General features: G+C 55.0%; 2 protein-coding genes across 8 annotated transcripts in view; one reads left to right on the forward strand and one right to left on the reverse strand.

The window, feature by feature from the left end:
- The first annotated feature begins 204 nt into the window (after positions 1-204).
- Positions 205-10,539, forward strand: OVOL1 (ovo like transcriptional repressor 1). 5 transcript variants are annotated; one of them, XR_010147246.1, is made up of 5 exons: positions 205-817; positions 7,377-7,594; positions 7,884-8,073; positions 8,392-9,966; positions 10,190-10,539. XR_010147246.1 is itself a non-coding variant. In XM_508561.8 (4 exons), the coding sequence occupies exons 1-4, from the start codon at positions 274-276 to the stop codon at positions 8,685-8,687; spliced, it is 1,248 nt and encodes a 415-aa protein (XP_508561.5). In that variant the 5' UTR covers positions 254-273; the 3' UTR covers positions 8,688-10,539. The 5 variants fall into 5 exon arrangements, 3 of the variants coding, with proteins under 3 accessions (XP_508561.5, XP_016776755.1, XP_016776756.1); XR_010147247.1 differs by lacking the exon at positions 205-817 and adding an exon at positions 1,035-2,397; XM_508561.8 differs by having other exon boundaries at positions 254-817; positions 8,392-10,539.
- Positions 2,393-26,604, reverse strand: part of LOC107967120 (uncharacterized) — a 44,995-nt gene continuing 20,783 nt past the window's right edge. Inside the window, exons 4-6 of one of the 3 annotated variants that reach the window (XM_024347263.3) lie at positions 5,635-5,733; positions 4,108-4,398; positions 2,393-2,779 (exon numbers count right to left, since the gene is read on the reverse strand). The gene's annotated coding sequence lies outside the window, so the exon portion shown is untranslated. Of the gene's footprint in view, positions 2,780-3,021; positions 3,197-4,107; positions 4,399-5,634; positions 5,734-20,347; positions 20,869-26,604 lie in introns of those variants that run through there. The other 2 variants (XR_001707357.3, XM_063783096.1) reach the window with 2 other exon arrangements.

Here is a 26,604-nt window from a genome sequence, read left to right on the forward strand (position 1 = left end):
GCGTGCCAGCGCCGGTGCAAATAACGTTGCCCCCTCCCTCCCGGCTCCGCTCGCTCCGAAACTCCTGTTTGCAAACGCCAGTACGCCTGGCTAGGAGGTCCCGCGGGGGCCGGGCCGGCTGGGCAGCCAGGGGCTGAGTGCCCGAAGCCCGCCCCCCGACCCCGCCCCGCCCGGCCGCCCCGCCCGGGCCGCGAGGCCACCTCACCCGCAGCGGAATGGAAACCGGTTCGACAGGTAACAAATAGGTGGGTTGTCACCGTTATTTCCCAACGCATGCGCCGTCGCTCCCCGGGCCACCCCAAGCTAATTAGATCAGATCACCGCCCCCCACCCCCACCCCCCCCCGCCCCAGCCACCAACACACACCGCCGCGAGCCAATAAAGCGTGAACCCGTCCGTCCGGCTCGCACTTTAAGACTTCCCGAGCGGCGGCGGGGACGCCAGTCGAGCCGGGAGACGCTTACCTGCCGCTTCCCCGCGCCGCCCGGTGCACCTGGCCGCAAGGGACCTCGTTCGCAGGGAAGACGGCGACATTCCGCGGAGGTGGAACCGGCGCGCGCCGTCCGGGCTCGGACCTTCCCCGGAACGTGGGGGCGCCTTAGCGACTCCTTCCCTGTTGTGCCCCCGTTCCCGGCGTTCAGCCCGGCCCCGCAAAGGTGGGACGGCTCCCGGCTTCAGTTACGGAAGCGGCCCGTGTCCAGCGACGAGGGTTCGAAAATGCCCCGCGCGTTCCTGGTGAAGAAGCCGTGCGTCTCCACGTGCAAGAGGAACTGGAGCGAGCTCCCCGACGAGGAGCGCGGCGAGATCTACGTGCCAGGTGAGGCTCCAACCGCCCTCCGGCCTGGGGCGCCCGCGGCGGCGTCGAGGCTGCGGGCGGGCGGGCGCAGGTCCGCGGAGCCAGGCGGCAGGCGCGGTGTGGGCGCCGGGGCTGAATGCGGCCGCGGCCTGGGCTGGGTGGGCCCGCGGCTCTCGACCCGGGACTCGGGGGGCGGGGGCGGGGCCGGCGGAAGAGCGCTGGTCGGGGCGGGGGCTGCATGGTGGAAGGGGAGCCGCTCCCAGGGCCAGGGGGCGCGGAACCGCCTACCCCCACCCCCTGAACCGCGGCACAGAGGAGGCAGCGGGGTGTGTCACCGCTCAGGCGACCCTCGGCTCCAACGTCGTAAATCCAGAAAACCGGGACTCGCATGAGGCGGGAGGAAGGCACTGGAGCGATGCCACTTTGGGGGGCGGGGAGCGGGCTGGAGTTTCGGCCGAGATTTGTGTTAAAAGACTCAGAGCTTCAGCCGCTCGCACAGGTCCTTCCTCCTCCCCCACAACACTGGTGGCCGGGTCGGAGTGAGGGTCGGGCCGGTGGGGGGCGTGGGCCCCCAAATTTTCGTTGGGCTCCGGCTGCTGGTCCCGCGCAGTGAGCCGAGACGGTGGGACAGGCGCCCACTGCGCCCCGCTTGCCCTTAAAGCAGAGGTGGGATCGGGTCTCACCTCTGCTAGAAACGCACTTCCTTCACCTTGCGGAGGGCACAATTGCATGGAAAGCAGCTGCAGGGAGCCCACCCCACAGCGGAGGGCCAGGCCCGGGGAAGCTGGTGTACCCAGTTATTTTTGGCAGACGCCTAGACAGCGTCGACTGTGAGAGTTGCTTCTTCCTCCAGCGGCATCTTCCCCTGAACGCCCCAAGAACACTCCTACCCCTTCTGTCCTCCCCCACCCCCAACAAAGTCTTTGGTCTGGAGAAAGCCTGCTTCCTTCCGAACGCCCCCTCCCCAGGCCTTGGGGGCGGGGCGGGGACGCTCTGAACGCCCAGCCCAGCCCCTCCGAGGGGGGAGGGGAGGAGTAATTAACCAACTGACTTTGACCCTTGATCTGCAGACTCCCTGGCACCGCCCCAGGCCTTGTAGGAAAGTGGGGAAATGAGGGCAGCAGTGAGGGGCCCCGTGAGGGCTCTTGCTCAGTTTCCCTCCTGAATAAGCTGTTGGAGACAGTGTCCTGGTGAGGTCTTTGTGGCCTGACCTTCCAGGACCCAGTGGCCTGTGGCGCTGGCAGGATGTTTCACAGCTTAACCTGATCTCAAGGGGACCCCTCTTCCACCGTTCCTTAAAACAAGGGAATGTGCCAGAAGACCCTGGTAACCCCAGTGGGGAAACTGAGGCAAAAAGGGAAGTGAGTGGCCTCCTCACCTGAGGCAGATTAGGGTGTGGGCTCAGAATTCTGTGTATAGCTTCTTGCTTGGCCACACTCCCTGGTGAGCTGGCTGGTTCTCTACCTGGGGGTTGGTGGGGGCACGCAGAGGGCCAGAGCCCCCTCCCCGCTCCGCTCTCCGCCCTCCACCCTCACCTGTGTTTGACTTGCTGCTTAGCTGCTCCTTGGGATCTGATAAACTGAACTTGGACCGTGGTAAAGGTGAGCTGAGCCCTGAGCCAGGCTCAGTGTGCTGTTATTTTTAGTTTTATTTCACATCCCAATCAGTAACAGATCATGTGTTGACTTTTACAAAGGACAAAGAAATTCCGTTGGTTGAAATCATTGACTTCTTTTTGTCCTAGCTATTTTCTCCGCCACACTTCTAGTGGCCACAGTGGAAGTGGCAGGGGAGACGTATGCCCCAGGGGCTTCCTGTCAGGTGCAGGAGAGGGCCTCTGGGTGGTCCAGGCCACCCGCTGGCACCATCCAGGTGAGGGAGACCTGCCGGCTTCTCTGTAGGCTCCTCCAGGATGTGTGGCGGGAGTCCAATCTCAAGGATGAAGGGAGAATTTGTCTTCATCCCCATGGCAAGGAGAGAATCCTGTGGGTCAAGTAAAGGGTAGAAGATAGAGAACTTAATTTTACCTCTGAAAGTCATGTGGCCCACTGGAGAGTTTTCCCACAGTTTTTGGCAATGAGAAAGGGAATGTCCTCAGTCCACGCTCGGGTGCCTCAGATGGCTGGAGAGTGGGGGTGCGTTTTGTGCTGGCCTGTCCCCTGGCTGGGCCATTCCATCACCAGCCAACCATGACCCCAGAGCCAGCTGGGCACGTTTCCGTTCACCTCACAGATTCCTGGTAAGTTGTGACCAGCTAAGCGTTGACCCCATTTCCAGTGGAGGGCCCAGGAACGTGGGAGTGTTTGAGTTCTGACCTTCCTGCCAGGTTCCTCTGAGACCCTCAAAGCCTCCCAGAGACCACCTGGAAGGAGAAGGTTTTACAGGCCAGAGACACTGGTCCCCAGCCCGACAGCACTGATTCCAGAGCCCCAGTTTGACAATCGCATCAGCCTCTCTCCCCAAGGCAGAATTCTAGAGCTTCTTACTCCCAGGGCAGAATCTTTCCCCTGGGAAGAGGTGAAGATGGTTGCAAGCACCCTGGAGATTTGAAAGGATTACTGGCTAGGAAGCCACCTTGAACCGCTCCCCCACCCACCCCCCCAACCACCCTCCCCTCGCCTTCCTTTGTTATGTCAATATTGACTTGGAGTGACAGGGAGTAATGCTGGTTCCTTGAGGATAAACCTAGGCACCTGTACCCAGGGGGTAAATTCTACCTCCTGGACTGACCAGGGAAGGGCTCCAGGAACAGGGTTGAAGCTGGTTCCCCCGAGCCCCACCCCATGCTGAGTGAAATCTCCAGGCCAGGAAAGGACCTGAGGACAGACTGAGGCTGGAAGCTGGAGTCAAGGAGCATCCCAGGGCCTCTCCTAGGCCTCCCACCACTGCTTCCCAGCCTCCCCTCTGTCACTGGGCTGGCCACAGTCTGCTCTGCCACTCGCCTGGTGGACACTCGAGCTCAGGGAGGCCAGCAGGCTGGGCGGTGGGACACTGGAGCTTCCTTCAAGGAATGTGGTCCAGCCTGGCTCTACCACTAGGTAGTGTGGGCACTTGGGCAGATCTCTTTCCAGCTGGTCAGGAAAGCTGAGAGTGAGCTTTGGGGCCCAAGGATGTGTCGGGAGTGAGGATAGTGAGAGCTCCGGCCTCTGATGGGATGGTTACCCTATAGTCATTCCTGGGCCGTGTTTGGCAGCGAAGGAGATGTTTGCTGTGCTTGCCAGGGAGCGGGGCTGGGAGAGTGGACAGCCACACAGTGGACAGAGACAGAAGAGCAGCATGGGCCTGGGCAGCCAGCTAGATGAGACTCCTACCTGTCCCCTGGGATCCTGTCACCCAGGCTGCTAGGCTGTCTGTGCTGAGCTTGGGTGTCCCGAGGCAGAAACCTGGCAGATGATTTGTCTCAGAAAGAACAGGTGAGGGCGAGTCCTTTGGCTGCAGGGAGGATGGCGAGGGAAGCTGGCCATGGGTGAAGTCGGGGCTCCTTTGTATCATCGGCCATTTCAACAAGTCCTGGACGGAGTCCCACAGAGGCACTGGGCCTGTGCCTGGCTGGGTGGGGGCTGCAACAGGAAGCACTGCTCCCACTGTTCTGGGCGGGCACCCTGGCATGAGGGCCGAGGCACAGTTTTAACTTCTTTGTGGATACCCAGTGAAAAGCGGTTGGGAAAGAGGGAAAATACACTGTCTGAGGGGACCTGTGGCAGTTCACAGTGTGGAAACAGAAGGCCAAGAGACTGGCCCATGCGTTACTGGGCCGGCCTGCCTCTGGCTGGTGCTGGGTCCTTTTGGATGATTGCTAGCTGACCTATGGGGACCAGAGGAGATGGGCACGGGGGGCACCAGCCCTTCCTGATAAGGGTGCAAGGCTGCTGAGAACCAGCTGCACTGTGCTGACATGCTGGGCCCCCGTCTCACCTTCAGAACTGGGCTGACCCCCATGTTCTGGGGCAGCACCCATGTGGTCAGTGGGGCCCAGGAGGGGGTCATCCTTGCATCTGCTTCACTTACTCTCCCCAGAGAGCCAGGGACAGGCCTCATGCCCAGCCCTGTCCTGAGGCCTTGGATGGGGGGACCCGGCACTTTCCCCAACATCTGGGCCAGCAGCTTTCCATCCAAGAGATGGAGGACTTACAGAGGCCAAGGCAGGAGACAGGCCTCGATGGGCAGCTGCCCTGGACACAGTCCCTCGGTGTCCGTGCCTCTGCTCTGAGCCTGGCCCTCAACATTGTCCAGGTAGAGGCAAGTAGGGCCAGCAGGAGGGGACCCATAAGCCCCCAGGCAGTAGGAAGAGGGCCAAGCTAGTTTGGCCTTGCCATACTCCACAGCTGTGGGCGGGTGATGAGTGGTCATAGCGCCACCACCTTGCCGGAAACATCTAATTAGGGACAGAGAGCACCACAAGCAGGGCCCAACCAGTTCTGCTTCCTGCCTCTTGCCACTCAGCGACACTCAGTGCCAGGTGGCACGCCAGTGTGCACTCCCTGTGCGTGTGGCCGCAGAAGGGACACGCTCATGGGGGTGGCAGGGAGACAGGTTTGGCAGGGTGGGTGGGATGAGGCAAACATCCCCACCCTGGCAGCGGGTGGCCACCCATCCAGCCTCCTCTGCCCCTCGCTCAGGGTGGAGGTGGACCAGAGAGCCAAAGCAGGCAGGCCCACTCCCTGGCCCCAGTCTCCCAGCACCAGCTCAGCCAGGTTTGTGTGGAACAGCAGAGGTGGGCAAAGGACACAGGTCTCCTCCCAAATGCATGGATCTCAGGACCCTAACCATGAGCCTCCCCTCTCGTGGAGCAAGGCAGCCCAGAGCAGCCACCCTTGTGGGCTCAGCCCGTCCCTCACCTGCTGTCTCCTGCCCTGCTGTGGTGCAGCTGGGGGACCTCGCTCACACCATCCAGTACTAACAGGCAGAGGAGGGTAGAGGTTCCTGTTTGTCTCCACCTGGATTGAGAAATGAAAACTGTCATCCAGCTTTGAATTCTCAGCCAAGGTCTCCAATAGCTGGTGAGCCTGCATCAGAAGTTCACCATCGCCCCTGCCCACCCCCAGCCCTGTGGGCACAGACAGCTCCTGCGGCAGGGGAACAGGCCTGGGTAGACAGCCAGACCCCGACGACTTGAGCCTGACACTCAGACTCAGAGAAAGGTGCAATGCCAGCCCAGAGGCCAGGCCGGGCCCAGGCGCTGGTGAATCAACCCTAGGAATGAGGTGGCTCATTAAAGGTCCCCGGACAGACGGACGCCAGTGCCTGCAGGACGGGTTCTGGGCGGCGGCGGGTGCATTCTTCTCTCTCAGACCTTTGTTGTGTTTTGAGGGGGCGAGAGCTGGGGCCTCTCCCGAAACTTCAGCACTGTCAAACGCACCCTTGCTCCACAATCACATTCCTCTGCTTCCCCCACGTCCCTGTCCTCCTGGGAGAAGAGGTGAGGGCGGTAGCCCTCCTGCCCAGGCCCAAGCCCGTTCTCTGTCTCGCCAGCTGTGGGATGGCAGGGTGCACAGGGCTGTGCTCCTGCTTCTGCAATCCCACATCAGCCTCCCTCGGAAGCTCAGTTATCCTTTTGGTCATAGGCCCCTCGTGATTTTTCCTTCTGAAGCTTGGAAGATGTCCTTAGCTTACAGGTTTCAAGTACTGAGCTCAGGCTCTTTGGAAGAAAAATATTAAGTTGAAAAATTTGCCCCAGCTCTGTTGGCTTTGAGAATTGTCTGTCTGTGTCCCTCGAGAGTGCTCTCTTTCTGGTCCTCTCTAGTCAGCACTGGGCTCAGGGTCTGAAGCCAAGCCTCCCCGGCCCGTTCGGTGTGAGGTGTCTGCCTCGGGGCGTGGCTGCATCCAAGGGCTGCCAGGTATCGGTGCTGCCGCTGCTGAGGGAGCCCAGCCCGACATGCCCCGGCGAGCGGTCCTGCCGAGGGGGAGGGTTGCATAAGCCTGGGCAGGCTGCCGAGACTGTTAGGCTGCATCCACCTGCGGCTCCCTGACCTCCTCCCTGTTCCACCCACCTGGCCTGTTTCCCTGCAGAGCTGGGACCAGCTGGGAGTGGAGAGCCTGGAGCCCTGGGGTGCAACAGCAGGGACCGGCCTGCTGGGGTGGGGGTGGGAGGCAGGGCTAGGACCACCCAAACCCCCAAGGCCAGCAGCCAAATCTGTTGGAGAGGCCTGGAGTGGCCCAGACCACCAGGGACCCTTCTGATGAGGCTCCAAGAGCTGTCCCTGGGCAGAAGGTCTCCACTGGTGCCCTTTGTCCCTGCAGGAGAGTGGATGAGGCCTGGAATTCAGAGGGACCAGCCCAGGTGGGGCAGGCAGAAAACTCCGGAGGGATAATTGGCAGGGCAGTTCGGTCCTCCCAGTTCCGCTAAGACACAAATTACTCAGCGGGCAGTGGCGCTTGGCTGGCATCACCTGCAATTACCTTAATAGGGCGGGAGGGCGGTGCAGCAGTGGTGGTCGGGGCAGCCCCGCTCTGCTGCATGCCTGCGATGGGAGGGACGGAGTCTCCAGGTTCCAGCCGTCTCATGGCTAGGGAAGTTTCCAGAAACCCGCTGGACCCTCTCTTCTCTACCAAGCCTCTCACCTGTCTGTTCTCTCCCCAGTCAGCCTGGGCTTCTGCCCACCACAGCCCTACCGGGAGCCGGAACCCTCTGTGGCCGAACCCCCTTCCTGCCCGCTGGCTTTGAACATGAGCCTTCGAGACTCTAGCTACAGCATGGCCCCCGGGCCCTGTGTGGTGGCCCAGCTGCCCTCTGAAGACATGGGCCACTTGACAGACCCCCAGAGCAGAGACCATGGCTTCCTGCGCACCAAGATGAAGGTAATGGCACTCGCGCTGTCTCCGAGGGCCGGGGGCGTGCATGTAGACCTGCGTCCAGCTCATGAGACATGGCACAAATGAGATGTAGGCAGAGACTGACCTGGGACCTGGGCCAAGGTTTTTGCAGAGGAGTGCCGATCTCCGGGCAGACGGCACAGAGCTGTGGTCTCTGGGAGGTGGGCACCACCCTCCTCAGGGACACTGGGGGCTGGCATCCACGTCTTCCCAATCTGCCAGCCTGTGGCCCCAACTTCTGGATGTCTGTCAGCAATGCCGTCCTCACCCACAGGTGACCCTTGGGGACAGTCCCAGTGGAGACCTGTTCACCTGCCATATCTGCCAGAAGGCCTTCACCTACCAGCGCATGCTGAACCGCCACATGAAGTGTCACAATGACGTCAAGAGGCACCTCTGCACGTACTGCGGGAAGGGCTTTAATGACACCTTCGACCTCAAGAGACACGTCCGAACTCACACTGGTAAGTGGAAGCCCATGGCTGGGAGGAGCACGCCGGATCCGCCTGGCCGCGGCCGTGCGGGAAAAGTCCAGCACCCCCTGCTCTCCCTCGGTGACGGGCAGCCTGGGAGGGCATCCCGGAGCTCAGGGCCAAAGTCCTCCTGAGCTCATCAGTTAGGAGTTTTGATTTGAGAGTCACTCGGGAAGTTGGTGTTGGACAGGCCTCCGTCCATCCCTTGGCCCTAGAGGCAGGGGTCCTGTCCTTTCTGTGTCTGGAAGCAGCCGACAGCCTCTGAAGTCCCTGCCAGGTCTCTGATGCTGGCCCCTGTCCTCCCCACAGGCGTGCGGCCCTACAAGTGCAGCCTGTGTGACAAGGCCTTCACGCAGCGCTGCTCTCTGGAGTCTCACCTCAAGAAGATCCATGGTGTGCAGCAGAAGTACGCATACAAGGAGCGGCGGGCCAAGCTGTACGTGTGTGAGGAGTGCGGCTGCACATCTGAGAGCCAGGAGGGCCATGTCCTGCACCTGAAGGAGCACCACCCTGACAGCCCGCTGCTGCGCAAGACCTCCAAGAAGGTGGCCGTGGCACTACAGAACACTGTCACTTCCCTGCTGCAGGGCAGCCCCCACCTGTGAGTGGCTCGAGCCCTGGGGGTGCTCCTGGAAGCCCCAAGAGCATCCAGGATTGCCTCCCAGCTGCCTGGCCAGCCCACCCTCCTGCAACCTCTCACCCGAACACCAGTGATCAGGACTGGAGCCCCCGTGCCTTGGTCTCCCCCCTGGGCACACGTGCTCACTCAGGCCCAGCAATGACCTCTGCTCATTTTTGCATTTTTGACTTATGGGCCGAGGCTGTTCTGAGCCTGGGAAGATGTACCTATGTCAAGAGAAGGGATGAGGCCAAGGCTGCCTTCAATTAGAAGCAGCCGCCCACAGAGACAGGCACTGTGTGCCTGGCAGCAGGACTTCCTACCCAGAGGAGGTTCGAGCTAGGATCCCACTGCCCCCGCCTCTCAGCACAGGGCAGGGGCTGCAGGTCCCCAGTGGACATCAGAGTCAAAAGCACTGGCAAAGGTTACCCCTGCAAACAACTGTGGTGGGGGCTGGCAGCGGACCCCCCACCTGGCAGGGCTTCTAATGCTCAGGGTTCTGGAGGGCTCTGTCCTTCCGGCAAGGAGAGGCACACATGTGTGCCCAGCCGTGTGTGTGCGTGTGCTTGTGTGTGTGCACGCACAGGAAGCCTTTCCACATATCACCTCATTTCTAAGAAATAAACTGCAAGGTGCCAAGAAGGTTTTATTTCCTTTTTTTTTTTTAAAGATGACAAATGTACAGATGTTAATATATTTTTGGTGCCAATGGCGATGTTTTTAAGAGTGGGATGGAGCTGGCTTTTCTCCATTCCCATGCGCTTCTATTTATCCTGGACATTTCAAACCTCCTCTGTGCCTTGGCTCTGGGCGGGGGCTGCCCCAACCCACCCCCGTTCTTTGTACGTGCTGAGACAGCCACTGGAAGATCTTCCTCCAGCGGCGCCCTGGATGGCTGCTCCTGCGAACAGCCCATGGCATCTTCTGCTCTTCCCTCCCGGCTCTGCCCTGCACATCCTGTTGAGCCAAGCCCCAGTGACCCAGAGAGCTGGCCTGATGCTGAGAGTGTGTCCTCCTGGGGCTTTAGGGGGCAGGCAGGTGGGACGAATGACGATGCCCATCCACTACCTGAAGCACTAGGACACTCTTGCAGGGCCAGGCTGGAAGACCGGCCCTTTTCTTGGTTGAGTCAAAAGCCCTAGCACAGTGGCAAAAAATGGGACAGAATGATGACCAGCACCTCAGAAACTTCCAGAGGGAGGAGAGGATTTGATGGCTACCAAATTGTATCTGTTGCCTTTTTTCTGACTTTTTCACCTGACCAGGCTGGGGTTTGGAGTGGCTGTGGGGAGAGCCGTCCTGGCTGGCTGGCTGGCTCCCTTGCTGCAGCTGGGAAAGGGGTTCTGGGTGTAAAGAGGTGTGTGTCTTGTGGGCCAAAGGGAAAAACAGGCAGGGGTCAGAGCCAGCCTGCCAGAGGCAAATGCAAAAGAGGTCCCCAGAACACAGCCATCTGGGCAGCCCCTTAAAGCCAAACCCCACCTGAAGCAGAACCACTTTGGCCTCCCCTGCCCAAAATGGGTAGTGTCTACACCTCCCCGGGCTCAGGCTCAGGCCCAGCCCTGGGCTGACCTGAGAGGAAGGCTCCTTCCTGGACTGCCCTCTGAAATGTGTATAGATTGATTCTAAAATCTCTTGTTTCACTTGACTTTAGAGTGTCTGGGACGCTGCTGTATTCTGAAAGTCACATAGCACACAGTAATGTTATCTGGAAGCTCTGTTTTTGTTTACATTTCTGTATCCCTGGGTTGACTGCCAATCCGAGGCCGTCATGAAGCTCTGTGTTGTCTGTTTTATTTTATAACCTTCCTCTCAACTATTAAAATTAGAGATCTAATGTTTTCTGTGTTTCCGATGTTTTTGTCTTATGGGCCCCTTTTTCCCCATGCAGAGAAGTAATGGAAACAATTGACACATTCTTATCCAAACCCTTCCTCGTTACGGTCACTGGGGGGCCCTGGTCAAGACAAGAGCCTGGCCCAGATAGCTTAAGTGACCTGCCCAGGGCCTCAGACAGTCACTGCCTGCTGAGTCCTGGTTTAGCATGCTCTGCTCTCAGCAGCGGCAGCAGCGGGGCGCCCTGAGCTCCGTCCATCAGCCTCATACTACCCTGCATCTACCTCTGCCAGGCCGAGACCTCCAGGCTTTATGTAGTCACCCGGGGATCCAGTCTTGGCCTCCCAGGACCCTCCCAGGGTTAGACCACAGAAGGAGCCACAGTCCCAAAAAGAGGGTGCAAAGCTCACATCACTTCTGGTCAGACACTTAGGGACGGCCAAACTCTTGTGTCCACACACCTAGGGACAGCCATATGCTGTGTCCATGCACCTAGGGATGGCCACACCTGTGCCCACGCACCTAGGGACAGCCACACTCTGCATCCAGGCACCTAGGGACAGCCACACTCTGTGTCCACGCACCTAGGGATGGCCACACCTTGTCCACGCACCGAGGGACAGCCACACCTGTATCCACACACCTAAGGATGGCCACACCTGTGTCCACGCACCGAGGGATGGCCGCACCTCTGTCCAGGCACCTGGGGACAGCCACGCCTGTGTCCATACACCGAGGGATGGCCACACCTGTGTCCAGGCACCCAGGGACAGCCACACCTGTGTCCATGCACCTAGGGACGGCTGCACCTGCACAACCCTTGTGCTGTGCCATGCACACTCAGAAGTGTGTTATGTATATTGGCTCACTTGACTCAACTTGCTTCTGAGGCAGGTTCTGTGACCACCCCCACCCTGGCAGACAGAATTTGGGTAGCTGACACAGTGTCTCACAACTGACCAGCAGTGGAGCTAGGCTGCCACCCGCCTGGCCTGGCCCAGGGTCTGCTCAGTAACTGCTCACGCTATGGATGGAGAAAGCAGGAAGGGACGTAGGGTCCCTCTAGGCAATTCAAACTAGGAAATTGGGAGCTTGCCTGGCTTTCCCTATCGCTTACCAGGATTGCTCTGGGAGACTGATCTCTTTGGGGGCCCTGGCCCCTGGGTCCCAATTCGTGCTTTTCCACCATGGCCTGGCCAGATGCATAAGAAAGCTACAGGCCTGGGACATTGGTCTTGTTCCAGGAGGCGTGAGAAGGGTTGGTACCAGGCGCTGTGAGGCGAGGGAAGACATCCTTTTCCAAGGCTCCCTGTAGCCGCCCACAGGACTAAAAAGGGCCCCAACCAATTTTCTGTCTCTAAATAGCTGGCCATGAAGGATTTCTCTTATCCAGAGAGGCCTCTCTGTGAAAGGCCAACTAAATCCCATTTCCTATCCCAAGACGTGCATCCCGCTGTTGGGAACCCAGGGGACTACCCACCACATGAACTTCAGGAGGCAGGACAGCCTCCAGGAAGCAGGGGCAGTGTAGGGGTGGAAGAGGCTCCCTCTGAGCCTCTGCACTCCCTCCCATGCCTCAGATGAGCTCAGGTGGGTGCCGTGCCCTGTGCCACCCAGAAGAGCTCTTCCCTAGCAGGGCGGGGCCAGTCACATTTCCAGGCCCAGAATATTCTCCAGGCTCTGTTGGATTGTGGCTGTGAGGGAAATGAAGAGTGTACAGGGCTCTGCTGACTGGGAAAAAGAGAGGAGATATCTAACCCAGAACAAATGGTGTGGCCAAACTACAAACACTATGGAACCCAAAAGCAGTCTTTTGCATCAGAAAGAACAAAGGCTTCTTGGAAGAGGTGGGTCTGCAGCTGGGCTGGAAGAACAGGAGGATGTGAGTAGAACAGAGGAGGAGGTGTTTCGGGGAAGGAAAGTGGGCTCAGACACCAGGGGAGATGAGTGAAGCCAGGAGCGGGGTGGAAGGCGTCCCTGTTTCCACTAAAGCCGATGCCTCTTCATTCAGCCAGTCACACTGTAGGCATTTTTTGAGTCCCGCCTAGGTGTCAGGAAGAACTGGTAACTATACAAGATTCTGAGACACAGGAGAACTGGGGGATGTAGCCAGACAGCCTTATCAAGGATGAACGGAGAGTCCTATTTTTATACCTAAAAACAAAGCAACTAAGGGCAGAGTGGGAAAAGCTTTACAACAACAGTAAGTGCCATTAAGATTTATATTCTATCTTGGAATATTTTCCAATATATATATTTTTTGAGACGGAGTTTCGCTCTTGTCGCCCAGGCTGGAGTGCAATGGCACGATCTCAGCTTACTTCAACCTCTGGCTCCCAGGGTTCAAGCTATTCTCCCGCCTCAGCCTCCCGAGTAGCTGAGATTACAGGTGCCCACCACCATGCCTGGCTAATTTTTTGTATTTCTAGTAGAGACAGAGTGGTTTCACCATGTTCGCCAGGCTGGTCTTGAACTCCTGACCTCAGGTATTCCACCCATCTTGGCCTCCTAAAGTGCTGGGATTACAGGTGTGAGCCACTGCACCCGGCTCCCTTTTTTTTTTTTTTATAGTGAATATATATTATTTTTACAATCAGTTGTAAGACAATTTAGGTGTTTTCAGTGACCTGAAGTTCAACAGGTCAACAGGAAAATGGGGCGGTCCCTTCCCCTGCCACCCAAAAAAGAGCTAATGATGGCTGAGAGTGGCGGCTCACAGCTATAATCCCAAAACTTTGGGAAGCCAAGGCAGGCAGATCGCTTGAGCCCAGGAGTTAGAGGCAAGCCTGGGCAACATAGGGAGATCCTGTCTCTACAAAAAAATTTTAGAATTAGGCCGGGTGTGGTGGCTCATGCCTGTAATCCCAGCACTTTGGGAGGCTGAGGCGGGTGGATCACCTGAGGTCAGGAGTTCCAGACCAGCCTGGCCAATATGGCGAAACCCTGTCTCTACAAAAAATACAGAAATCTGCCAGGTATGGTGGCACACTCCTGTAATCCAAGCTACTCAGGAGGCTGAGGCAGGAGAATCGCTTGAACCCTGGAGACAGAGGTTTTAGTGAGTCGAGATTGAGCCGCTGCACTCCAGCCAGGGTGACAGAACAAGACTCTGTCTCAAAAAAAAAAAAAAAAAAAAATTAACTGGGCATGGTAGCATGTTCCTCTAGTCCCAGCTACTCCTGGGGCTAAGGTGGGAAAATTGCTTGAGCCTGGGAGGTCAAGACTGCAGTAAGCTGAGATTGCACCACTGCACTCCAGCCTGGGTGACAGCGCAAGACCCTACCTCCCAGAAAAAAAAAAAAAAGAGCTAATGTGATTTTGGACAATATCAGAAGTGTGGCACCAACAGCCAAGGCTGCCTCCCTCTGCTTGGTCAGGCACCCATCAGTGGTGCAGGGGAAGAGCAGGGCCTCAAATCAGGAGCCTGGTCTGAGCCTAGCCCTCTGTCACTGTCTGCGTGATCCCAGGCGAGTGACCACCTCTGTTTCCTCATCTATAAAATGAGGTGGGCTCCTAAACCCAAAAGTTCCAGTTCTCTCTGCTCTAAAGACTCCATAAAAACTTTTTTTTTTTTTTTTAGGCAGAGTCTCACTCGCTCTTGTCACCAGGCTGGAGTGCAGTGGCTCAATCTCGGCTCACTGTAACCTCTGCCTCCTGGGTTCAAGCGATTCTCCTGCCTCAGCCTCCTGAGTAGCTGGGATTATAGGCGCCCGCCACCATGCCCAGCTAATTTTTGTACTTTTAGTAGAGATGGGGTTTCAGCATGTTGGCCAGGCTGGCCTTGAACTCCTGACCTCAGGTGATCCACCCGCCTTGGCCTCCCAAATTGTTGGGATTACAGGCATGAGCCACCGTGCCCAGCCTCATAAAAACTCTTGAAGACACTTGCTGGCAAACTGGCAGAGGTGAGGAGGCTAAAGGCTGGGAGGTTGCCCTGCAGGAGGGGCCAAGGGTGGGGAGGCCAGGAGAGCAGTGCAGGCAGCTGGAGACTCTTCCAAGCGCCCCATGCCCCAGCTGCTGGGAACGGCTGGAGGGCTGCTGGCCTGGCTGGGGGTCATTTGCTGGGACTCACTAAAGGGACCTAATTCTGGCACTGCAGGTGGGACACAGCCACAAAATCTCCTAGTCACAAAATCCTCTAAGGTCAAAGTGCGCTGGCCGTGATTTCCAGGCCTGCTCATCAGATCCAAGAAGGCAGAGCCAGGGAGAAAATGCTGCTGAGCTGAGTGGGATGGAAGAGACAGCCGAGCAGACAGCAAGACCTGCAGCAAGGTGGCTCCCTGCACTGAACCTGGACTCGCCACGGGCAGGCGCTCCCCTCTGATCCTCTCACTGTCCTCTGGGTCCACTCCCTCGGGCGATGGCAGCCACCTGACCCAGGATGTCCCGCTCTTTTCACAGCCAAATCTCTCTTCCTGAGCTCTGGAGTCTGTCTGGCTCCTGCTCTCCCACCTTAGGCTCCAGGGCCTGGCTCTTTCAGTCCCTACAACCAACCAGTCAGCTCCCAGTTCACCGCCCTCCCCCAACACCCCAGCTCTCCCAGGCAGAGGTGGCATGGAGGCAGCGGAGGCGGCAGGCAGGCTGCATGTGGGGGCTCAGGCACCTCGCCCCTGTGGGGCCCATGCCAGGGGTAGGTTGACTCAAGTGTGGAGATCGGGGTCTTGGGCAAGGGCGCTCCTTTGTGACTTAGATCTTCCAGGCTCTGTTTCCTGATTGTAAGAGCTGGGTATCAGTGCCTGATTTCCTCCGTTCCTCACTTCTGTCTCTCTGTGACATGATTCCATACAATCCTACTTTGATCAATCTTTTAAAATAGAAAAAAGGCCAGGCGTGGTGGCTCACGCCTGTAATCCCAGCACTTTGGGAGGCCAACGCGGGCAGATCACGAGGTCAGGAGATCCAGACCATCCCGGCTAACACGGTGAAACCCCATATCTACTAAAAATACAAAAAAAAAAAAATTAGCCAGGCGTGGTGGCACGTGCCTGTAGTCCCAGCTACTCGGGAGGGTGAGGCAGGAGAATCACTTGAACCCAAGAGGCAGAGGTTGTAGTGAGCCGAGATCGTGCCACTGCACTCCAGTCTGGGTGACAGAGCAAGACTCTGCCTCAAAAAATAAAATAAATAAATAAAAATAAAATAAAATAGAGTAAAACACAAAGAAAACAGATCATTTAAAATGTGCTCAGAGGCCAGGTGCAGTGGCTCACGCTTGTAATCCCTGCACTTTGGGAGGCGAAGGCGGGAGGATCACCTGAGATCAGGGGTTCAAGACCAGCCTGGCCAACATGGTGAAACCCTGACTCTACTAAAAACACAAAAATTAGCCGGGCATGGTGGCACACGCCTGTAATCCCAGCTACTCAGGAGGCTGAGGCAGAGATCGCTTGAACCCAGGAGGCGGAGGTTGCAGTGAGCCGAGATTGGGCCACTGCACTCCAGCCTGGGCAACAGTGTGAGACTCCATCTCAAAAAAGAAAAAAAAAAAAAAAAGACCAAGAGTTCTTGGGGCAAGATTTGGCTTTGGGGCCAGAAGTAAATAGTCCTGTAATAGCAGCTAATCACGACTTGCACTACCTGAGCTCCTACTACGTGTCAGGCCGAAGCCTCTGACATCATCTCTAGTCCCCAAAACAACCCTAGGAGGTAGCTATTATTGTTGCTATCTTTAGACAAAAAAACTGAGGCTCAGGGAAATTAACCATCTTGCTCAAGGTCACACGGTGAGCAAGTGGTGAAGCTGGGCTCTGACCTGACGCCTGCTAGACTCTAAAGTTTGGGCTCTTGTCTTTCAGGTCCTCAAGTGCTTATGAAACTCCTTCCCATTCAGTTCTTCATTTTGTCTCCGAACATTCGGTCTCTGCACCCACTCTGTGCCAGGGGCGGTGCTCAGGTTTTGAGGGTGCAAAGATGCCTAAGATGACCTCCGTCCAGAAGGTCACCTTCGAGTGGGGGAAACAAATATGGCCCAGTCCAGGCAGCGGAAGAGGAGGGTGAGAAGTGGAGACTGGAGGGGGCCAGGCTGCCCCAGGGCACAGAGACTCCACCACCACAGACTCCACCCTCCAGCAGGAATCTCTTGAGCTCCCGAATGTCACCCCATGTCAAGACAGTTGAGAAAAGACAAAGGAGGAAGAAATACTAACACGGGTGGGCAGCTACCTGCCATCTGTCTGGCATATTGCACATGGCATCTCATTTAATCTTCCAGCAACCCTGAGAGGCTGGCACTGTTACTGTCACTTTCTAGACAAGGGCAGTCAAACCTAAAGAAGTTAAGAAACAGCCAAGGTCAGCCCACGTTCCCTGCAGAGCGGAGTGTCCCGGCTCCGAGCTTGGGCTCTCTCTAGAGCATGCCACTGTCTTTCCAAGAATGTGTAGAAGTAGAAGGAAAGAGAGTGGGGACACCTCGAAGCCCAACTGCAGGGAACTAAACCCAAGACCCGGAGGGAGACCACAGGTGCCCGGGGCTGGCCCCGCCACACCATTGTCAGGTGTGTTTGCTCCTGCTAATGTCGCAGCCACAGCTGTCTCTTAAATGTCCCAAACCTGGAGGAAGGGTGGGACGGAAGTGCAGGAAGGAAGATGCTGGGGGATCCGGAGTGAGCGAGGACATTCCAAACCCACAGGAGCTCTGGAAGGAACTCCCGACCTCCATCCCCAACATGCCCTGAACTCCTCCTACAGTTCCAATTTTCCAAAGTAATGATCTTGGTGGGTAAGAAACTCATCCTGTCCTCACCGCCTCGGCCTTGGAGGGCCAGTCCAGCCGGCTCCCTCTGCCTCTCCCCGTTGAGGACTCCAGGCAGGTAACAGGCCTGAGCGCTTCCCTCCCCATGCACAGCGGACAGGCGAGACCAGGAGGACTGGAAGGACTTGTGTCCCTGTCACCAGCAGCACAAATGAAGCCGCCAGCGGTAATAACAGGGCGAGGGCGCGCTCACCAGCTCTCAGGCCGTGCTAGAGCACGGGCCCTGGAGGAGTGGGGTTCCCTGTGTGCCAGACTGGTGGTGCCTCCTGCCCTCCCTAACCAGCACACTCTCCTCTGACTCAAACGCCCCCTAACTGTTTGCTCCCCTCCACTCCCTTCCGGGAGCTGTAAGAGGTTCCTGCCAGGGTTCTCAGAAGCCTTGTGTAGGGACCTCTGTGGGGCCACCACAGCCCTCAGGCCACAGCCCTGTAAGGGAGGCGGTAGGTGCTGGAGTCAGGGCAGAGGGGCTGAGAGCTGCCCTGGCTGAGTTTCATGCCCAGGTGGGGAGGAAGCGTTCCCTAAGGAGGCCAGGAGCCCTCTAAGAAGTTTGATTTGTTTGGGGTTTGAAATTTCAGCCTTAATATAAAGAGTCCCTACATATCTGTAAGAAAAATAAAAGGTGGCCGGGCGCAGTGGCTTACACCTGTAATCCCAGCACTTTGGGAGGCCAAGGAGGGTGGATCACCTGAGGTTGGGAGTTCGAGACCAGACTGACCAACATGGAGAAACCCCATCTCTACTAAAAATACAAAAAATTAGCTGGGCGTGGTGGCATATGCCTGTAATCCCAGCTATTTGGGAGGCTAAGGCAGGAGAATTGCCTTAACCCGGGAGGCAGAGGGGCGGTGAGCCGAGATCGCACCATTGCGCTCCAGCCTGGGCAATGAGAGCGAAACTCCGTCTCAAGAAAGAAAGAAAAGAAAGAGAGAGAGAGAGAAAGGACGAAGGAAGGAAGGAGGGAGGGAGGGAGGGAGGGAGGCAGGCAGGCAGGCAGGCGTGGTGGCTCACGCCTGTAATCCCAGCACTTTGGGAGGCAGAGGTGGGCAGATCACTTGAGCCCAGGAGTTCGAGACCAGCCTGGCCAACATGGCAAAACCCTGTCTCTACTAAAAACAAAAAAAACCACAAAAAATTAGCCGGGCATGGTGGTGCACACCTCTAATCCCAGCTACTCAGGAGGCTAAGGCATGAGAATTGCTTGAACCCAAAAGGTGCATGTTGCAGTGAGCCAAGATTGCACCACTGCACTCCACCTGGGCAACAGAGCAAAAAATAAAAATAAAAATAAAATAAAAAATAAAATATGTACCATGGGAAGCTGGCAAACAGTATGGATTATTCATAAAACAGCTTCAAATGATAACAATTATATGAAAAAAATTCAACTTCATTCATAATCCAAGGAATAAAAATGAAAATTAGGTATCTGTTACCTATAAGCAAGTCTATCAAGGCCCAGTGTGGTGGCTCACGCTTGTAATCCTAGCCCTTTGGGAGGCTGAGGCGGGCGGATTGCTTGAGGCCAGGAGTTCAAGACCAACCTGGCCAAAATGGTGAGACCTCCATCTCTTAAAAAAAAAAAAAAAAAAAAAAAGAGGCTGGGCGTGGTGGCTTGTGCCTGTAATCCCAGCACTTTGGGAGGCTGAGGTGGGCAGATCACCAGGTCAGGAGTTTAAGACCAGCCTGACCAATGTGGTGAAACCCCGTCTCTACTAAAAATACAAAAATTAGCCAGGTGTGGTGGCACGTGCCTACAATCCCAACTACTCAGGAGGCTGAGGCAGGAGACTAGCTTGAACCTGGGAGGCAGAGGTTGCAATGAGCCGAGATCATGCCATTGCACTCCAGCCTGGGCGACAGAGCAAGACTCTAGCTCAAAAAAAAAAAAAAAAAAAAAAAAAAAAAAAAAGCCTATCATAAAACTAGTTATAATATTGAAAAAGTAGAAACAATCTAAATATTTAACCTGAGTACATTAAAAATTATAATTAAGTAAGCTGTGTGTGGTGGCTCACACTTGTAATCCCAGCACTCTGGGAGGGCGAGGCAGGCGGATTACTTGAGGTCAGGAGTTCAAGATCAGCCTGGCCAACATGGTGAAACCCCGTCTCTACCAAAAAATACAAAAAAAATTAGCCGGGCGTGGTAGCGTGCTCCTGTAGTCCCAGCTACTTGGGAAACTGAGGCACAAGAATTGCTTGAACCTGGGAGACGGAGGTTGCAGTGAGCTGAGATCACACCATTGTACCCTGTAGCCTGGGCAACAGAGTGAGACCCTGTCTCAAAAAAAGAAAAACTATAATGAAATATGTGTATCTCTTAAATATGATGGCAAAAAATATTTCAGGAAAATGCTTACAATATATTAAGTTTAAAAGCAGTTTCCAAAACAGTATTATGGGGTAGGCACCCTTGTCATTTTTATAAACATAAGTCAGTCCATATGTCTGTAGTAAAAATCATGGAAGTAAAAATCTTAAATTCTTGTTCAATGGCAGAATTATGACTTTTATTTTCTTTTTTCTATATTTCGTACTTTTTTCTACAATGTTCCCATATTGCTTTTGTAGTGAAATCTTCTTGATGATTTTGAAAGAGTTCTTCAGGAAGGCAATGTTGGAATAATTGGCTGCAAAAGGATGTTCTTCATTGAACAGTGAAAATTCTTGCCAATTTAGGCCGGCCGCGGTGGCTCACGCCTGTAATCCCAGCACTTTGGGAGGCTGAAGCGGGTGGATCACTTGAGGTCAGGAGTTTGAGACCAGCCTGGCCAACATGGCGAAACCCCATCTCCACTAAAAATACAAAAAAATTAGCAGGGCTTGCTGGCGGGCGCCTGTAATCCCAGCTACTCAGGAGGCTGAGGCAGGAGAATCGCTTGAACCTGGGAGGCAGAGGTTGCAGTGAGCCGAGATTGCGCCACCGCCCTCCAGCCTGGGTGACAGAGTGAGACCATGTCTCAAAAAAAAAAAAAAAAAAAAAATTGCCCATTTGATGGTTATAGAAATAGGCTGGGATGGCAATGGGTGGGAGGAAGGCCGAGGGAATAAACTGCTCCAGATCCAGGAATCCTGATTTTTAATGTTACCATGAAATCTAAATGTGTAGAAAGCACAAAGAATCTGGAGTCCCCGGACACAGAGTTTGAATCCTACAGCTGCTTTGAGGAAGATGCCTTAGCTTTCTGAGACTGACTGTTCATAAAGTGGAAGTAAGAGCAATGTAGGATGATGGTGAAGATTAAGATAATGAGTTGCTTTGTGAAGCAGAAAGCTCTAAACAAATGCTGGATGCAGCAGATAATAACATCCATGTCTGGTTTAGCTTCGGTAAGACGGGCGGTGGCTGCTGTAGTTGAATTTGCCCTGACTGCTGAGAACGCTGGGCACGTTGCAGCTGAGAGACAATTTTCCCATAGGGTACAGGCAAACTCTTGGATTTTCCGGTCCACAGTAATATAGAATATAAAAATAAACTAGCTGGGCACGGCGGCTCATGCCTGTAATCCCAGCAACTCGGGAGGCTGAGGCAGGAGGATCACATGAGCTCAGGAGTTTCAGACCAACATTGTGAGATCCTGTTTCTGCAAAAAATTTAAAAATTAGCCAGATACAGTGGCAGGGCCTATAGTCCCAGCTACTTGGGAGGCTGAGGTGGGAGGATCACTCGAGCCCAGGAGTTTGAGGTTATAGTGAGCTATGATGACACCACAGCATTCCAGCCTGTGTGAACAGAACGAGACTCTGTCCCAGAATTTTTTTTTTTTTTTTTTTTTTTTTTTTTTTTTTGTGAGAGAGTCCTACACTGTTGCCCAGGCTGGAGTGCAGTGGCAGGATCTCGGTTCACTGCAACCTCTGCCTTCCAGGTTCAAGCAACTCTCCTGCCTCAGCCTCCCGAGTAGCTGGGATTACAGGCATGCGCAACCACGCCCGGGTAATTTTTTTTGTATTTTTTAGAGATGGGGTTTCACCATATTGGCCAGGCTGGTCTTGAACTCCTGACCTTGTGATCCGCCCACCTCAGCCTCTCAAAGTGCTGGGATTACAGGCGTGAGCCACTGCACCCGGCCTAAAAAAATTTATTTTAATTTAAAAAATTAAGTAAAAATAAACTTATTCTGAGTTCAGAGGAAGGTGTTTGGTGACCTGCTGACTACCCTTTGAGGAGTGAATATACGGCCCCTGATGAGAACCCCTGGTTAGTCGTGTGCTGAGCACTGGGAAGGAGAGAAAACGGCACAAAATGGAGACACCTGTGACCTCCTTCACCTATACCTGCTTACTGATGTTTTGGCGAAATGCTTGGGGGCTGAGTTGGGTGGACCAAGGATGCCAGAGCTTGTCATCTAAGGAGGCTGGGAGAAGCTGGGTGGTGGTTCCGGTTAGATGGGTCTCCACCCTGCACGAGATAGATGGGCAGGCTCATGAATCATGAGCCCCTCGTGTTCATAACCGATTAGCTAGTTTGTTGCGGCGCCACTCTTGACTTTCCCACAATATGGGCCCAGACATCCTCAGAGGGTACCACGTTCTTCAGTCCACCCAGATGAAATGGATTTACAAATCCAATGATGAGCTTTCTGAGTACTGACTGTGTTTGGAGACTCGTTCTTGACTGTGCCACTCCAAGTCCTTCAAATGAAAGACAATGTTCACCCTTTTTTCCCTTCCTTTTCTGCTCCTTCTAGGATACCCCTCGCCACGTTTTCTGTTTTACCTCCTTTTCTTTCAAGGAATCATTTTAAGTGCTCTTCCTCTCCTTGTTCCTCAGTTTCCCTCACCTTCTCCTCATGTCCTCCTCTCTCTGCCTCTGGATCTAGCCAGCGTCTTCCTCTGTGCTCTTCATGTCACAGGCACCTGCCACCAGGAGCCACCGATGCCAGGCTGTCCTGAGCTAACGCACAGGGAGGATTGTATGACGAGGGAGTGCAGACGGCAAGACAGCCACTCAACAGCAGAATGGGGGCTGCCCTTGCCGCCCAGGCCACCCAGGCTGTGGCTCCTGAGCTGCGTGGTCCTCCCTTCATCACTCGCCCCCTCTCTGAATTCTCCCACAGCCTTTTACAATCTTTTCAAACAGCTTTTCTCCCCATACTCCTGCCAGCCCTCCTCCCCTGCCCTCCCTCCGAAGGAGCCCTTGGATTTATCCACACCTGCTGGTGCCAACATGCCCCAGACTGAGCGCGCCGCTCCAGGTGTGGTTTTGCCTGGTGAATGGAGAGGCACGGGGCGGCTCTGTGTCCAGAGGTGGGAGAGGCCGTCCAGGGCCAGCCTTGCACCTGGGTTCAGCCAGCGCGGCTGCCCCCAACCATGCCAGGCCGCTCTGTTGATCCCCGCTATCCAGCGGAGCGTCAGGACAGGAGCTTTTGCTGTCTCCTTCCTGCCTCAGAACCCCACCCACTATGTTTTTTCTCATCTGAATCTCATTTCGAAATCTCCAGCCCAAGGGGTTTCCCAACACCTCCTAGTTTTGAATCAACCTGCTGATGCCAGCATTCCCAGATGAGGAATAGAGATGTGAGGTGGGACCTGGCCTGGCACTGCGTGGTGAAGACACTCCTGTACCCGCAACGGTCATCCAACTGGTGGCATCTGGACAAACAAACCCAGTCCCCTCCTTAGCTTCCATGAAGGAAAAAAACAAGTGGGTACAAGCTGAGGACACGGCTGGGAGTGGAACTGTAGGAACAAGGACTGGCCAGATGGCGACACCAAGGCGGCCATGCTCCTCCCCTGAAGCCACAGCTGCAGGTCTGGTCTGCACCAGGTGGTCCTCTCCGGCAACCAAAGAATTCTCTGCCCCCAACAGTGCCTCAGTGGAAACCATGCCCAGTCTCTCTCGGGGTCACCCCACAGGAATATGCCTTTTAGTCCCCCACCTATGGCTTCATGGGGAAGACTTCTGGCAGCAGAGGCCCGGGCATGGCAGGAGGAAACAGAGAACTGGGTCAGTCTTCTTCTTTGTCCTACTGTGGCCTCGGGGTCTGGTCATTCTCCGAATGGGGCTGAAGGACAGCAATAGGGCCAGAATGGCAATCTGGGTCTGTGCATCATGTTCTAGCCAACAAAACATCCCACCTTGGATTTTATTTTTTAAATCTATTCAAAGCTTCGGTTCCGCATCCAATTCCCGGAGAGGCCATCCCCTTGTCCAAATGGGCAGAGTGGCATACCGGCACTGAGCCACCTCTGGAGGGGGTTGGCCACCTCTGGATGGGTCGGCACCCTCTCACAGGGGTGAACACTGCAGACCGGAACTGAGCTTCTCTCTGCTCCTCCGATTTGAGGAGAGAGCACACCTGATACCGCAGCAAGCACTTGTTTTTGGCACTTGGTGTCACTCTTGCTTCATCTTGGCTCAGCTTAAACCCTTCTACTGAATGGTGGTGATCACCACAGAGGAGAACTCTCTTCTTCCCCCTCCGTGCCACATGCACACACATGCACACTCACACAATTGTACACACATGCACACACATGCACACTCACACAATTGTACACACATGCACACTCACACTCACATACGTGCACAATTATACACACATGCACACTCAAACGAACAAACGCACACAATTGCACACATGCACTCACATGCACACACGTAGACACACGTACAATTGCACACATGCACACGTGCACTCACGCGTACACACTTGCACACACGTGCACACTCGCACACACGTTCAGACGTGCACTCACGTGTACACTCCCACACACGTTCAGACGTGCACTCACGTGCACACTCGCACACACGCCCACTCACACATGCACACTCACACACATGCACACTCACATGCCCGCCAGGGCAGGAGCCTGGCTCTCCAGGAGGCAGGGCAAGTGTCCAGACAGAAGGATGAGAGCCATGTTGTGGCACAGGAGGGCCCCATGGTGGATGATGGGGAGGAAGGGCCATGTGGACAGGCAGGGGTGGGGTTGGGAGGGGCTCCTCATCTTTCCTGAGCAGGGCCCGGGTGGAACCAAGTCTCCTGGAATTGTTCATTGTTGCCTTCACCAACATATTCTTAAAACTTCAAATTGCTCAGAAGATAATCTAACAGCACAAACATGCACACATAAACAGTAAGAGTCCCTTGGCATCAAACTGGCAAACTGTGGTGGCAGAAACACAGGAAGGATCCACTCCCGGTGTGAGGCTTGCCGTCCCTCCCTCTTCAATGCGCTGGCTACCAAGCCTTTGCCAATCCCCAGTGCAGCAGTTCACAGACTTTTTACTGCTAAGAACGGCTTTTGGCAACCCCAAAAATGTGATGTGCCCTTTCGGTGGGTAGAATTAATTGGCGTAATAGAACGTGTCCTCCTCTCAGGCCTCAGCACTGCTGCTGCATCTTCGCAGCCTCTCTCAGCCTCGGTTCTGCCACCTTTCCTCACTCAGACAACAACAGGCTCCTCCTATCAAGGAGGTAATGAGCTCCCACTGGACTTTGGGGTCCTCTAGAGTCACCTGCAAACTCCACTCCTCCCTCCCAACGTCGTCTCTAGAAGATTCCTTTGTCCTCGAGGCTCTCCTTTCAGTGAAGGACCCTCATGAGGACACAGTGCCTCCTCTGGGACACACAGCCATAATACTCTTGTCATAAGAAATCCAACTCCTTGACCGGGCTTGGTGGCTCACGCCTGTAATCCCAGCACTTTGGGAGGCCAAGGCAGGTGGATCGCCTGAGGTCAAGAGTTCGAGACCAGCCTGACCAACATGGTGAAACCCCATCTCTACTAAAAATACAAAAATTAGCTGGGCGTGGTGGTGCGTGCTTGTAATCCCAGCTACTCGGGCGGCTGAGGCAGAAGAATCACTTGAACCCGGGAGGTGGAGGTTGCAGTGAGCAGAGATCATACCACTGCCCTCCAGCCTGGGCGACAGAGCAAGACTCTGTCGAAAAAGAAAAAGAAAAAAGAAAAGAAAAGAAAGAAATCCAACTCCTCTGCTACCCATGAGGGAAGGTGGCTCAGGATGAAAGAGAAGTTTGACAATCCCTAAATATCACAGGCTTAAGAAGAGCCATTACCCAAGAAGTCGTGTGGAAAGAGCTGCCGGCCTCAGCCACAGCTGTCCTCTACCCACACTGCCGCCTGCCGCAGGCCACAGCACCGTCAGCCGAAAAAGCCCACTGATATCTGGGTTACAGGGCTTGAGGCTGCCTTGATTTCTGGCTAACAGCTGGGCCGTCCTCGGCAAGAGCTCTCCTGGGAACGGGTTGGGGACATTCCCCGTGCCCTGTCATTCTGACGTCTCCCTGCACAAGGGAGCGGGTTAACCATGTCCTTGCCACCTCATCTTCGAAAACAACTCATAAAAGCGCATCAGAGAAAACAGTCTTTTCATCCCACCTATCATTAGTTCCCAGAACAGGGGCTGGAAGTAGGCAGCCTCCCTGAGAGTTTGCGGGATGAGGCAACACCGGCGCCTGAGCTACCATTTAGCCTATTTCTAGAGATAAGCCTGTTGATGTCAAAGTCAGGAATGACCAACTCCAGCCAACAGCGCCCTGTGGGACTGGGTCTGTGACATCTCCTTTCTCCCAGGCACCATCCCCAGGGCAGGAGACAGGAACCCTAGATCGTGGGGGTTTGTGAACTGACCTAGGTAAATAATAACAAGTTGGGCTGCACTCTCCTTGAGGTAATTCAAAGTACTTTATCACCATTACCTCACTGATCTTAACTAACGTCCAAGGAAGGAAGGAAAGAAAAAAGGCAGAAGCTTTCTCATTTCCTAAAACAAAAGTGAATGGGGGCTGGGTGCGGTGGCTCACACCTGTGATCCCAGCACTTTGGGAGGCCAAGGCAGGTGGATCAGCTGACGTCAGGAGTTCGACACCAGCCTGACCAATATGATGAAATCCCGTCTCTGCTAAAAATACGAAAACTTAGCCGGGTGTGGTGGTGGGCACATGTAATTCCAGCTACCCAGGAGGCTGAGACAGGAGAATCGCTTGAACCTGGGAGGCAGAGGTTGCATTGAGCCAAGATCTCACCACTGCACTCCAGCCTGGGCAACAGAGCAAGACTCCATCTCAAAAAAAAAAAAAAAAAAAAGTGAATGGGGAGTGGGAGCTTTTAGGTGAACCAGCTCCTATTCACCTATGGTCAGTGAAGAATAAGTACCTCAAATATACACAATAACACTAATGGGGAGGGGGGAGGGCATACAAATGAACTCCAAAGCCCTGACTGTGGCCCATAGCCAGAGAAAACAAAAAAGATTCCTGATTTGGGGAGAGGAGTCCTCAACTGGGAGTTTGACAGTTCAGACTGATTTCAAAAGACAGGCTGAATTTTACCCCTCTGTGCTAGAAAGGGTA

This window comes from Pan troglodytes, chromosome 9 (genome assembly GCF_028858775.2).
Source record: "Pan troglodytes isolate AG18354 chromosome 9, NHGRI_mPanTro3-v2.0_pri, whole genome shotgun sequence".
NCBI lineage: Eukaryota > Metazoa > Chordata > Mammalia > Primates > Hominidae > Pan > Pan troglodytes.

What these genes read in the sequence shown, in the direction of transcription:
- OVOL1 (XM_508561.8), top strand. Translation starts at nt 274, where the DNA reads ATGCGCCGTCGCTCCCCGGGCCACCCCAAGCTAATTAGATCAGATCAC. An exon ending in TCCTGCGCACCAAGATGAAG is followed by an intron (nt 7,595 to 7,883) that starts GTAATGGCACTC and finishes CCTCACCCACAG; the next exon opens with GTGACCCTTGGGGACAGTCC. An exon ending in ACACGTCCGAACTCACACTG is followed by an intron (nt 8,074 to 8,391) that starts GTAAGTGGAAGC and finishes TCCTCCCCACAG; the next exon opens with GCGTGCGGCCCTACAAGTGC.